Raw genomic sequence first — 14,240 nt, 5'->3', positions numbered from 1 at the left:
AGGCAAAAGCCATACATACACATAGATTCAACCAAGTCACTGAAATACAAGATTCCATGCTGAGTGGTGGCAGGTTAACATCAATGTGGACTGTGTATACTGGGAAGAAACAAAATGCAACCCGTACTCATAATCTCTAGCCAAACAGTTATGATTGCATTACCTTGTAGTTGCATAATTTCCAAAGTGTTTTCATAAGCATGGCACATAGGGGGCACTTAAACATTTACTGAATTGAACTCTGCAGCATTAACAGATTTGATCTTCAGGATACCTGGATCAGCCTGGGCAGGAAGAGCATGAATGTCCCACTTTAAAGCACAAAGGAAACTAAAGCATAGAAAGCATAAATTCTTTGCCCAGTGTTCTTTTTTTCAACTAAATCGTAGAATACGCATTTAAATTCAGGTTTCCTAATTCCTAAGTCAGTACTTTACCCCTCACATGCCCCTGCATCACAAACCTACGAAAAGACAGAGAACACTGTAGATATCTTTATGTCCTGATGGCCAAAGAATACCAGATATCATCAGGAAGGGGAAGGGTCTGGGGACCAAAGTCATCCCACCTCAGGGCAGAGCCACCCATAATTAAAAGACTAGACTGAGGTACCTCTCAGGAATATCCTAAGAGTTTGCTGAAATCTAAAAGAAACTCAAATTATCAAGGAACTAAAAAAGCTCTCCTAAAAAGATAAGGACTTTTCAGTCTGTGGTTGTGAGAGAACAGGATAGGAGAAAGCAAATCTTGCTGAGTAAATGCTGGCAACCCAAAATTAGGGAATACCTCTTGGAGTCAGGGGTCTTAAACAAATTAAAGTTCTTATATAACATAATGCAGTAGGATGCACTCATTAAGTTCATTATCCTAGGAGATGGTAGAAACTAAAAATTTAATAAAGAAGATGCAATGGTTAAAAACTCAGAAACTGTACATGTAAGATTTGTACACATCACCGTTTGTAAACTTTCTCTTTAAGAAAAACCCCCAAATTTGAAAAGAGCCATAAAAAATGAAAAAATGTATTTAAAATGTGATGGCATTTCAATAAAGAAAAAAAAATAGATGTAACAATCGGAGTGAAGTGAGAGACAGTTTAAGCACATTCTCATAAACTTCCACGGTTGGTGTGGTCTCTCGTAGGTGACAGGATTCTGCTGGCCTGGACACGCCTGTGAGAAGCTGGGATTCTGAGGCTTTCCCTGAGGCTCCAAGAGGGCAGGTGCTTTTGTTTTTCAAACTCTGTATCCACAGCATCCACCATGGTCAGGTCTGAATAACTGAGAACTGGTTTTAAGTCCTAGTTCTGTCGTCAGTGACTAGCACTGGGACTTGACAACAGGCTTTTTACCTCTGAGCCTCCATTTCTTTGGCTCCCAAAACAGACACCAACCTATCTTGCCTGTTTGACAAGGTCATGAGGATCAAACAAAAGTATTTATCAAAGCATTGTTAAACATAAGATAATGCTAATGCTACAAGCATTTTAATAGAACAAGAATGTGAACCAAAAGCTTCAATTAGTCATGGGGCCAGAGAACAAAGTAACACAAGCATAGCAAGATTAGCCTCAAATGTTTAAAATGACCCAGGGCAGACTTATAAGATTGAAGATTCAGGATTAAAATTTCAGGTTTCTAGACAAAAGTCCCAAGAGTAAACTTTACTTGAAGGAGGCTCACAACTTTTCACTGCACAGAAATTTAAGACTTCACTTCGAAACCTGACACACTAAAAGTCAGTGTTGGACCAGCAAAGTTCTATGACCACATAAAGTTTACAAGAAACTACATGCAGAGAAATAACATGAACTTGGTCAAAGCCATTTCTGATGGAGAATGACAGTGAGGGGGACAAAGACTATAGAGGAGTCAGGAAGCCTGGGTTCCAGAACAGGCTCAGCATCTCTTTTTGTTTTTTTTTGAGGGGGAGGGGGTCACATGTTAAAACCCATAATCTAGGCCAGGAGCTGTGGCTCATGCCTATAAATCCAAGCACTCCGGGTGGCCAAGGCGGGCGTATCACCTGAGACCAGCCTGACCAACATGGAGAAACCCCGTTTCTACTAAAAATAAAAAATTAGCCGGGCATGGTGGTGCATGCCTGTAATCCCAGCTACACAGGAGGCTGAGGCAGGGGAATTGCTTGAACCCAGGAGGCGGAGGTTGCAGTGGTCCGAGATTGAGCCATCGCACTCCAGCCTGGGCAACAAGAGCGAAACTCCGTCTCAAAAAAAACAAAAAACAAACCCCACTATCTATTTGTTATTGATAGGAACCTGGCCTCTCACCAATGAACTCCTATTCAACTTTCAAAGCTGATTCAAAAGCCACTTTAAATGTGAAGTCTTCCCACACATGTATACAAAACTCATGGCTCCTTTCTATCAGGCTTCCATACTATTCATAAAACCTTATTATAGTTGAGCTGTTTTTAGGCCCAATAGATTGTGATGCCTTCTAGCGTTCTTCCCTTCCCCGGTAGGCAGAAAAGATGTTCTATTAAGCTTAAAAGAATGCTGCGCACTTGCTAGGTGCTCCTTAAAATATACACTGATTGATATATGAATGCTTAGGTGTCCCATTTCATGTTAAAAGTACCTCCATCAGTAGCTTGATAAAGCCCCTGGCCATTTGCACATTTCAGAAAGGCGTACCTGGTCTGCACAGGTCTCCATGTTGCTCTTTTTCACTGGCATAGACCTCCATGCACCAAGCATGGTATGCAAATGAGAAGAGATCTTCTATTTTAGCAGGTGGTCGGATTGCGTTGTTCAGTCTCTTCAGCCACTCTTGACACTGCTCAAAGGTTGAAAACTGACACCTTTGTAAAGCCAAACAAGTATGGATGTAATCAGAAGACAGTTGAAATGAAATGTAAGAAAAGCCATTATTTCAAGAATGCCCACTCGTAGTGAAGTGGGAACTACAACCAAGAAAGCATCTGAGGCAGTCAGTCATTCGCATGCTCATTATCACTTATAAGAAAAACAAATGTTAGCCAATGGAACAAAATGTCCAAAAGAAGGAAGCTGACCATTGGAAAACCTATTTTTTTAGACTAATGAAATCTCTTCTAAGATTAATGACAATTATTACAGAAAAATGGCAGCTATTCTCTTTCATGAGTGGAGTTTCATTCTACTTCTTCCATCAAAGTTTATGGTTGTCCCTCATAAAAAATATGTTTAGAAAAATCTTTGTTTTGTAGTAACATATTAGATCAAGTTTAAAAAAAAAACAACACAGCATTATTTTTAGCCAGTTAAGGAGTAATTTCAATATTTAGCTATTAGGACAAATCAGATCCAAAAGACAGACTGCACTGAAACTTTCAGCTATGACCATGTAGAGAACAAAACAATTCTATTGTCAACTGCAATTTTCAGTATATACAACTAAGAAGTTAAAATAATTAGTGAAAACTAATTTATTAAAGATATGTTTAGGCTAAGTGCAGTGGCTCATGTCTGTAATCCCAGCACTTTGGGAGGCCAAGATGGGCAGATCACTGGAGGTCAGGAGTTCAAGACCAGCCTGGCCAACATGGCAAAACTCCCGTCTCTGATAAACATACAAAAATATTAGCCAGGTGTGGTGGCGTGCACCTGTAATCCCAGCTTCTCAGAAGGCTGAGGCATGAGAATCACTTGAAACAGGGAGGTACGGGTTGCAGTAAGCCAAGATCACACCACTGCACTCCAGCCTGGGCAAGAGAGTGAGGCTCTGTCTCAAGAAAATAAATAAATAAAAATAAAGATTTGTTTAAATATTTGGCCTTTTTGAATGCAATGTTAAAAACTGACTAATTAATAAGCAACTACCTTCTTAAACTGTGAGTTGTAGCCAGTATCTATCAAAAATAAGCCAAATCTCACTGACTAAAAAGCAATATAAATATCTATCTTAAAACCAAGGGGTCACTTAAACCTCTCCCTCATCCCAATCATGGTGGCTCATCAATATGCCAACACATAATATTTACTGACACCCCAGAAGAGGTCAGAGGAATGCAGTAAAAACTTGTGGAATTTAAGACCTCTAGAGCTATTAAATTTAAAAATGCATTTCAGGCTTCATTGTTGGTTTTTGGTTTTTCAGATGGAGTCTTGTTCTGTCACCCAGGCTGGAGTACAGTGGCGTGATCTCAGCTCACTGCAACCTCTTGCCTCCCAGGCTCAAGCAATTCTTCCGCCTCAGACTCCCAAGTAGCTGGGACTACAGGCGTGCACCACCACACCCAGCTAATTTTCGTATTTTTAGTAGAGATGGGGATTTGCCATGTTGGCCAGGCTGGTCTCAAACTCCTGACCTCAAGTGATCCACCCCCACCTCGGCCTGCCCAAGTGCTAGGATTACAGGCGTGAGCCACCACACCCAGCCTGCAACCATTATAGTTAAGCGCAGATACAAATCATCAATGAATGCTAAACTTATGGAGAAATTTTTATGAGAAGCAGGGACATTTGCATTGTTTCAAAGTGCCTCCCCCAGACTGTTTTTAGTTGCAAGAGAGAAAACGCAGAAATTATACAGAAGCCAGGTGACATCTCGACTGGAATAATCAAAATTAACATCACCAATGAAGGACATGTGGACACTGTACTTCCAGATGTAATACAATACCCTGAAAAGGACGTGACATCATATATACAGTATTCCAGTTGAGAAAATAGAACCTCAATTTAATTGAGGAAATACTGGACAAACACAACATGAGAAGTATTCCATTAAAACAAAACACTGTATTCTGCAAAATGTGAATGTCATAAAAGAAAATAAGGCTGTAGAAAATGTTCCAGATTGGCCGGGTATGGCGGCTCATGCCTGTAATCCCAGCACTTTGGGAAGCCGAGACAGGCAGATCACGAGGTCAGAGTTCAAGACCAGCCTGACCAACATGGTGAAACCCCATCTCTACTAAAAATACAAAAATTAGCCGGGTGTGGTGGCACACACCTGTAACCCCAGCTACTCAGGAGGCTGAGGCAGGAGAATCGCTTGAACCCAGGAGGCAGAAGTTGCAGTGCACTGAGATCGTGCTACTGCACTCCAGCCTGGGCGACAGAGCAAGACTCTGTCTCAAAAATCAAACAAACAACAAAAAAAGAAAATGTTCCAGATTAAAGAAGGCTACAGAGTCATGGCAGCTAAATGCAATATATGACCTAGACTGGATCCTGTACTGAATGAGATGGAGGTGAGGGAGAATGCTATAAAAAAGTATCAATAGGTCATTAGGTGAACTGACAAAATTGGAACATGTATAGTAGACTGGATATAAGTATTATCAATGTAAAATTGAAAATTGATGATGTTATGGTTATGTAAGAAAATATCCCTATTCTTAGGAAAGCACACTAAAGTATTTTGGGGTTAAGAGCCATGATTACATAACTTACTCTCAATCTGTTCAGGAAAAGAAACACACACACACACACACACACACACACACACACACACACACGCCTCTGCAAATAATAAAGCAAATGGTAAAATGTTAACAAGTGAATCTGGGTGAATGGTGTACTGATGTTCTTTTTAGTATTTTTATTTTTGCACTTTTGTAAATTTAAAATTATTTCCAAATTAAAAAAAAAACATCTTTCAACATAGCAAAGTATACATCCTACAGATAAAATATTTCAGGCACAAACTACTCAGAAAATATTCCTAATGAGGCTAATCATCAAAAGGTATTTTACTAAGTTACCAAATAATGGACCCATTCTTTAAAAAATATTTTCCACACTAAACAGCAACACAAACATACCATACCACATACCTGATAACTTTGCAGTCTTTGCAAGTCAAATGAAGCTGAAATATATCTCGGCATTCAACACTTTCTATAAGCTGTAATGGAACCTGCAATTTTAAAAAAATGAAGTCCTCTTAGTCAAAAAGGCATTGACCCTGGAGTTCTTCAATGTGTCCAACAAGACTAATTAAAAAGATCTATGAGGGAAAGCAACAAAAATAGAACTGCAAACTTATCTGGATCAACAGTACTCAAGTGATTTACTACAAAGTGAATTAGGACTTCCCTTTATCTCTAAATCAGTGGTCTCAAGTCATGTCATAGCATGAAGGCAACAAAGAGGTGGCACCACCTTTGGAAGAAGGGGAGAATATATTTCTCAGGCACCGAATTCACAAGATCAGAGTACTACTTTTAGACGCTATAACTGACTATGATTTGCAATGATGCAATGACATAGAAGCTGAAGGGAGCCAGAACAGTAATCTTTTCTTGCTTATAGAAAAGAACTACAGATCAGAATGCCAGTGGGAGACTATTGTTTGCCCCAAATGACAGAGTGGGCTTATGGCTTAGTGTCAGCCAATGAGGCTCCTGAAAAAAACTAGAGTTCTAAGCTGACTGTGGATTGCACAGAAAAGACAATGGGGCAATAGCTGCTGGCCAGGCTCTCTACTAAGTAGAATAGACCCAAAAGTATCAAAAAGGAGGGAGAAGGCCATACAGTGATCAAGGATGCTAAAACTATAATAACTATGTCAGATTTGCTTCAAAAGATCAGTTAGAAGCCCTGTTTGCCAAATGGGGCTTGAGGTTTGAACAAGCTGGAATGGTTCCCCCTTGCCAATCTGGTCTACAGACTCTACTGGACACAGGATTATGTACAACAGCAGATAGAGAGAAGGGAGACAGATAGAAGCAAAAGCATCTAGACAGGGTGCCAAATCTTCAGGACAATATGAGGATCCTCCTCCTATCCCTTAAATCATCCTAATTCAACCCTTGACTTCAAAAAGCAATTTCTAGGCTTTCAAGGCAAACCTGGTAAAATAATAGTGAATACTTTTACTCCTTGAAAAAGGAGTGGGCCATTTGCCTCTTACAGTGTATCAAGTCTAGCCAAAATGTGGCTCTGGGAGTTGCAAATAGCATTCCAACAACTTGTGTTTAGTATGCAAAGAGGAGGACAGTCTCCTCCAATGCAGACAGGAACAAGAGTACTGTCTGCACAGGCTGGCCCTCGTGTTAGCTGAGCCAGTTTCAGGAACAAGCTTCCTGCAAACTGCCCCACCACAGAGCTGCCAGTCAGCAGAGAACTCTCAGAATGAGGATGCAGGGATCAAAAAGAAGCCCAGTGCTGGACAAAGAAACAGAAACTGGAGCAGGGGTAGTTAAAGAAGAGAAGAAAGCAAAATAATATTACTCAGATAAATGACTGGGAGTTTCTACCTTAGGACTAAAGTCTTCTTGCTTTTAAGTCTACAGTCTATAAAAATTCCCTTACAAATGTATTAGGACTGGGGGTCAGAAAAAGACTAAGAAATCTTGGCCGGACACGGTGGCTCACGCCTGTAATGCCAACATTTTGGGAGGCCGAGGTGGGCGGATCACCTGAGGTCAGGAGTTTGAGACCAGCCTGACCACCATGGAGAAACCCCATCTCTACTAAAAATACAAAATTATCCGGGTGCGGATAATTTTGGTGCATGTCTGTATTTGGTGCATGCCTATATTTGGTGCATGCCTGTAATTTTGGTGCATGCCTGTAATTTTGGTGCATGCCTGTAATCCCAGCTACTCCAGAGGCTGAGGCAGGAGAATCGCTTGAATCCCGGAGGCAGAGACTGCGGTAAGCTGAGATCGTGTCATTGCACACCAGCCTGGGCAACAAGAGCGAAACTCCATCTCAAAAAAAAAAAAAAAAAGAAAAAAGAAAAAAGAAAAATCTTGCCTGTGTTCTGAGAACAAAAGGAGCTTTTGGCCTTCTGTTTTTGTTTACGTCCTTAACCCCAAGGTGCTGTGAGAAACTGCAACTGATGCAACTAAGAATTCTTCCGAGACCTGTGCATCTAAGAAGGGAAAAAAAAAAAAAAACCTACAATTTATCAGAGATAAAACTATAAAGAAGAAATATTGAGATTAAGAAGACAGATTAGAAGACAACTTTGCTTTGTTCTCAGGCCAGTTCTCTGGGTAGCCTGTAACAGACACTTACTGCTTTTTATTTTGTATATACTCCTGCTAACTACCTTACTCACTATATCCCCCCAAAATGTGGCTGCCAGACTGGCAATTAAGAGCCGTGAGTTCTAATCTCAATTTTCTAAAATGTTACCAATTAAAATTTTGCTGGCTTCATTGGGCAAGCCTCAAGCCTTCCCATGTGCCATCAGCCTCTGCTTTCTGAACCTTGGTCACAACTAAGGAAATCTCAGTCATGGGGCCTGGGAAGAGTCTGGGATAGGATTAGAGTGAGCTTTACAAATCCGCAAGAAGAGGCTGCTCTTGCAGCAGTCACCTGCATCCCAAGTCCCCTGCAACTGACTTTCTTTATGGACAGAAGACATGAAAACCAGCTAATGCTCTTAGCAGCTGCTGGGGGAAATGGATTAGCCTTTGCTACTTTGCTACAAAGAACAGGTAAGTTTTACATCCTTATTACTAAACCAGAGCCCAGTGGCCTGTGCCCAAATTTAATATCATAAAATTATCTCAGACCATGCAAAACATTTGCTACCTAAAATTCAGGCAATATATACATATTTTTTTTCTATATTTTAACATCGTAAATTTAAGAAAAAAGAATTAGAATGTTGGTTCTATGCATTGAATTCAGATTGCAGACACTAGCAAGTCACCAAAATCAACCATGTGCATTACAAGTCACAGATATGGAGAACAGCAGATTTTAATATTCATGCAGATTGTCACATGCAGGAAAGCTTAATACGCAGCAAGAATAGGGACATATAAAAGATAAACACCTGATTTTTATAACAAATATCTCCCTTTTCTTCTCCTTTCTACTGCAGTGTTTCCCTTCAGCACTTCCTGCACAGACTGCCTTTTCTTTCTTTCTTTCTTTCTTTTTTTTTTTTTTTTTTGAGATGGAGTCTCGTTCTGTTGCCCAGGCTGGAGTGCAATGGCGCGATCTTGGTTCACTGCAACCTCCACCTCCCAGGTTCAAGCTATTCTCCCTGCCTCAGCTTCCTGAGTAGCAGGCACCTGTGATCCCAGCCACCACGCCCAGCTAATTTTTGTATTTTTAGTAGAGATGGCGTTTTGCCATTTGGCCAGGTTGGTGTCGAACCACTGACCTCAGGTGATCCACCCGCCTAGGCCTCCCAAAGTGCTGGGATTACAGGTGTGAGCCACTGCACCCAGTCCAGATTGCCTTTTCTAAAAGGCAGAATTGACCTTCTTTTCCTGTTCATACCTCCATCCAAAACATACTGTTTCTCTATTTTCTTAAGGCCCACTACACTGCTTTAGGTTCAAATTTCCTCACATATGAAAACAATCTCTTAACATTTCTATAACTAGAGATACCCTATATTCAACCTCAAAAGCAAATTACAGATTCAAGAGCCAGTCCACTTTACAGCCCAGGAAGGTTAAACTACTACACTATAAGCTAGTATAGTAGTAAAGTCAGGACCAGGATCCATGTCTGTCCTCCAGCCTGGGCTCCTTCCACCATACACGGTGTGTCTTTCTTTCTGCCCCTACACGTGGGCTTCTCTTCCATATGAGCTCTACTTTAGTTTTTCTTTCACAAATAAGTAGCTTATCCACCAGGGATCTTCAAGAGGAAAATAGAGTTTAAATCAAAACTCCTCAGATGCAATTCCTTTTGTAAAAGAGTAGCAAGATAAACTCACTTGCAAATCCTCTCAAACGTACTGATTCAATGTCTTGTAGCAACTCATTTTCTTTTTGCTCCTCTCTCCTCTATCTCTCCACCTGCCAGGCAACGCAATCTCACCTTACAATGCTTTTCCTAATATAAATTTCACCAAACTCATGCTCAAACAATGCATCAAACACATTCAGTGCTACGACCAATTCCTCAAAAAGCCAAGTTACATTATAGACACTAACACCCTTAAGAGCATCAATCCAAAAAAAGCAGAAGAGCAGCAGTTTAAAAATTTAACAGACATACAGACATGCACAGGTTATGTCCACAGTACTGTCACATTCCAGAGGGAACTGATGCCATCATACCCTACTATATTTACCTCAATTCATTCTGGGTGTGTGTGCATACATGTGCATTATTTTTAAACACCAGAATCTAGAGTGGGATAATTCCTACCTTTTTAAAAACAAACATCCTTTTTATAGCCTGAATGGGAAGTACTAATCTTGTACACGTGAAGTTAAAATGGCAGTAAAAGAGTAAAAATAATGAGTCTAAATCTAAAATCAGTAATAAAGTGGAATATCTGGCCACAAAAATCTTTTCATTTAAAAACTAATCAGGGCCGGGCACAACGGCTCACATCTATAAACCCAGCACTTTGGTAGGCTGAGGCAGGAGGATCGCTTGAGCCCAGGAGTTCAAGACCAGCCTGGGCAACATGGTGAAACCCTGTCACTACAATAACATAACATAACATAACATAACATAACATAACATAACATAACATAACATAACATAACATAACATAAAAATAAAATAAATATAATAAAATAAAAAAAATAAAATAAAAAATTGAGTGCAGTGGCTCACATCTGTAATCCCAGCACTTTGGGAGGCCAAGGTGGGTGCACTGCTTGAGCCCAGGAGTTTTGAGACCAACCTGGGCAACACAGACATCACCTCTACAAAAAATAAAATTAAATTAACTGAACGCGGTGGCATGTGTCTGTAGACCTAGCTACTCAGAAGGCTGAGGTGGGAGGATCACCTAAGCGCAGGAAGTTGAGGCTGCAGTGGGCCATGATGGCGCCAGTGCACTCCAGCCTGGGCGACAGAGCAAGACCCTGTTTCAAAAAACAAAGAACCACCAAAAACCCACTAATCAGCAGAAGACTGTCACTGGTTTAAGATTCAAACTCTATTGTTCACCTTTGACAATTTACAAGCCTCCAGCACTGCTTTCAGAGGCTCCCACTGTTATATGAATGCTAGATCAAAGTGCATTAAATGTTAACAACAACCTCCTTCGCAGCAGGGTGTGGTGGCTAACGCCTGTAGTTCCAACACTTTGGGAGGCTGAGGTGGGAGAATAACTTGAGCCCAGGAGACTAAGGCTGCAGTGAGCCGAGACTGTGCTAACGCACTCCAGCCTGGACAACAGAGTGAAACCCCGTCTCCAAAAAACAAAGTGAAAGAAAAAAAAAACTAGTGTTGATTTTACAAATTATTTCTAACAGAAACTTGTTCTACATTTTTTTGAAGGTCACAATTCCATCTGCTTATGTATAAACTGCAGGGCTTTTTCCTTACCCTACAAATTGTTCTCATAGTAGCATACAACTGGAATTTGGTCCAGTAAGAGGAAAAGGACTCATGCAGAGGGGAAACATTCTGCTGATTTGCAAGGTGAGCATCTAACACTCAAAACCAATTTGCTCCAAGCACAGGTGCAGCAACCACCTAGGATTTTCATGCTACTTACAGAGATTTTAGAAGCAGCAGATTGAGAAGCAGTCTATTAAATTACAAACACACACACACATACACACACAAACTTTTAAACGTTCATGAATTCCACTTGAACACTTGTTTATAAGTTATCTAAGCTTCAAAGAGCTATGTCTGTAAATATATAATAATTTGGGAAAAGCACAGAATAGGAGCAATGTATACCTTAAATGCTACACATAAACTCTACTACAGAGATTCTTTACCACAGGAACTGGAACTTGATATTCAGTGAATGTGTGAATTAAAATAATGATGTTTACGGTATCAAAACCTACAGACACATTTTACTCAATGTGCTATGAAATTAAAAGAGAATATATGATATCAGGTAGCTATTTAAAACTTGATGGTAAATCATTTTCTGAAGTGCTAAGTATTTTGATTTAAGCATACAAAATGATGAACTGGGGCATGCCACAACATATGCTGGTATGTCTGGGCTTTGATGGTTTAAATGTGTTTGATATAGATAAAATAACATTTAAAGAGAGCCTCCTGATCTAACATATTTTATTGAAATACACATATTTTATTGAAATACTTATTTGCTAAGGGAAGGAAAGAGGGAGGGGCAACACCACTACCAACTGTCTGATCTCCATCCAGGACCCGATGCAGGAAGAATCCTTGTTTCCTAAGTACCTCCAGGTTTCAGGTTTCAGGAATCTCTTAGCACTAGCTGTGATGAAATTAATTTATTTTTATGGAGGAGTTCTAGTCTCTCTCAATCTGAAATTTTTTTTTTTTTTTTTTTTTTTATGAGACAGAGTCTCGCTCTGTCACCCAGGCTGGAGTGCAATGGTGCGATCTCGGCTCACTGCAAGCTCCGCCTCCCGGGTTCACGCCATTCTCCTGACTCAGCCTCCTGAGTAGCTGGGACTACAGGCGCCCGCCACCACGTCCGGCTAATTTTTTGTATTTTTGGTAGAGACGGGGTTTCACCGTGTTAGCCAGGATGGTCGTGATCTCCTGACCTCATGATCCTCCTGCCTCGGCCTCCTAAAGTGCTGGGATTACAGGCGTGAGCCACCGCACCCGGCCTCAATCTGAAATTTTTAAAGTCACTGCAATGCCAAAATACTTTTACACCATCATTTTTCTGTACAAAGCCATTACACCTTGGGTGTTTTTTTTTTTTTCCTTTTTTTTTTTTTTGACAGAGTCTCCCTCTGTCATCCAGGCTGGAGTGCAGTGGCGTGATCTCAGCTCATTGCAACCTCCGCCTCCTGGGTTCAAGTGATTCTCCTACCTCAGCTTCCTGAGTAGCACATGCCACCATGCCCAGCTAATTTTTGTATTTTTAGTAGAGATGGGGTTTCACCATTTTGGCCAGGCTGGTTTCAAACTCACAACCTCAGGTGATCTGCCTGCCTCAGCCCCCCAAAGTGCTGAGATTACAGGCGTGCATCACTGCACCCGGCCTACCCTGGGCTTTTTAAGTAACATGTAGGCTCTATGCCTTAGAGGGTTATGATGCTAACAGAAAAAAACACTTTCAGATTAAGAAAATGGATCAAAAGAAAGAACAGTGGCAAGTTTCCTTAAGCATTATCTCTCAGTCACAATGGGGAATCAACAATTCCAGTCAACAACCTACTCACACAGCTATCCTTAGAGACAATTAAGCCACAGCCTATTCACACAGAAATGTACTGTTTTAAAATGAGCTTTAAACGCCAAAGGGGGAAAACGTTCTAATGCCCACTTCAAACCCACATTAACTTCAATTCATTTAATATTTACTGAATATTGTGGCACCAGGAGACATGCTGGATCTTGAAGATACAAAAACAATTAACCAAAAATTACAACCTATTTGGTAAATGTTATAAAAGAATGTACAAGATAAAGACAAAGCAAAGAAACAGTGTAATTAACTGTCACAGAGGGAACTGGGACTAAGAAAGGCTTCACAGGAGAAGTTATCACCTGAACTGAATTTTGACAGGTGAACAGAAGTTCCTGGGCCGAAAAGAGAACACAGAGGTGTGAGGTATGGCTGAATAGTACAAAGAGGCTGCTTTTACAAGTAAAAATGTGATAATGGGGAAAGGAGGGAAACTGTGATCCTTGGTCCCTGCCACGTTGTCAGACAGCTTCATGTCATGCTAAACAATCTGATCTTCATCATAGAAGTAGTGAAGAAACACTGAAGGGCTTTAAGCTGATGAATGACATGATCAGTTTCTTTCTTTCTTTCTTTCTTTCCTGCTTTCTTTCCAGCAGACCTTATTCCCAAATAGTTCTAAAATAGTCTCTGAAGCACTTGGCCATCAACCAATAAACTGATAAATACAGGATGACATGAGAAAATGCAATGATATGAAACTATCATTCTCACATGCAATTTAATTATAATTTAATTCCAGCAATTCAAACACTGAAAGAACACAAAGTTAAATTGGGCAGTTCTACTAAACACTACTATCATTACTTCCACAGTAGCTGGTGGGGAATTCTCAGTTGCTGGGATTTTATAGGTGTTTCCCCCCTTTCCCCTCCCCATCACGACTACTCAAATCCAAGTGGACCCTTCTGAACAGAGTGCTACACAGTATGAAAGAACAGCATTGCCTCTTTCCTTAATGAATGTGGTGTGTATCTTTAGCTGATAAACAGAAAACTGATGTAACTGCTATAATCATGGCCCAAATCTAGAAGCCAGAAGGGATTCAGGCAAAACTGCTCCTGGACATAAATGCTTAACTACAAGGAAGAATGATAATAACAAGTAAAAAATGTCAACTACCAAAAAAAAATGACAGCCACTGAGTCTTTTTTTAATTGCTGAGTAAAACGAATGAACAACAGATTTCAAAGAATC

At 40.4% G+C, this 14,240-nt stretch overlaps 1 protein-coding gene across 11 annotated transcripts in view; it reads right to left on the bottom strand.

Moving 5' to 3' along the window:
* Positions 1 to 14,240, bottom strand: part of MTMR3 (myotubularin related protein 3) — a 144,724-nt gene that overhangs the window by 33,506 nt on the left and 96,978 nt on the right. For 8 of the 11 annotated variants that reach the window (XM_004063258.5, XM_004063259.5, XM_019018580.4 and 5 more), the window contains 2 exons: positions 5,785 to 5,867; positions 2,657 to 2,823 (listed from right to left, as the gene is read on the bottom strand). The exons of 1 other annotated variant lie outside the window; for it this stretch is intronic. In XM_004063258.5, coding sequence (XP_004063306.1) covers positions 2,657 to 2,823; positions 5,785 to 5,867 — 250 coding nt within the window. Of the gene's footprint in view, positions 1 to 163; positions 327 to 2,656; positions 2,824 to 5,784; positions 5,868 to 14,240 lie in introns of those variants that run through there. 2 more of the 11 variants (XM_055374167.2, XM_063704701.1) reach the window with 2 other exon arrangements.

The sequence above is a fragment of the Gorilla gorilla genome, chromosome 23 (assembly GCF_029281585.2).
Source record: "Gorilla gorilla gorilla isolate KB3781 chromosome 23, NHGRI_mGorGor1-v2.1_pri, whole genome shotgun sequence".
In the NCBI taxonomy this organism is placed as follows: domain Eukaryota; kingdom Metazoa; phylum Chordata; class Mammalia; order Primates; family Hominidae; genus Gorilla; species Gorilla gorilla.
The sequence above is the reverse complement of the archived record's forward strand: the minus strand, read 5'-3'. Positions and strand labels throughout refer to the sequence as shown.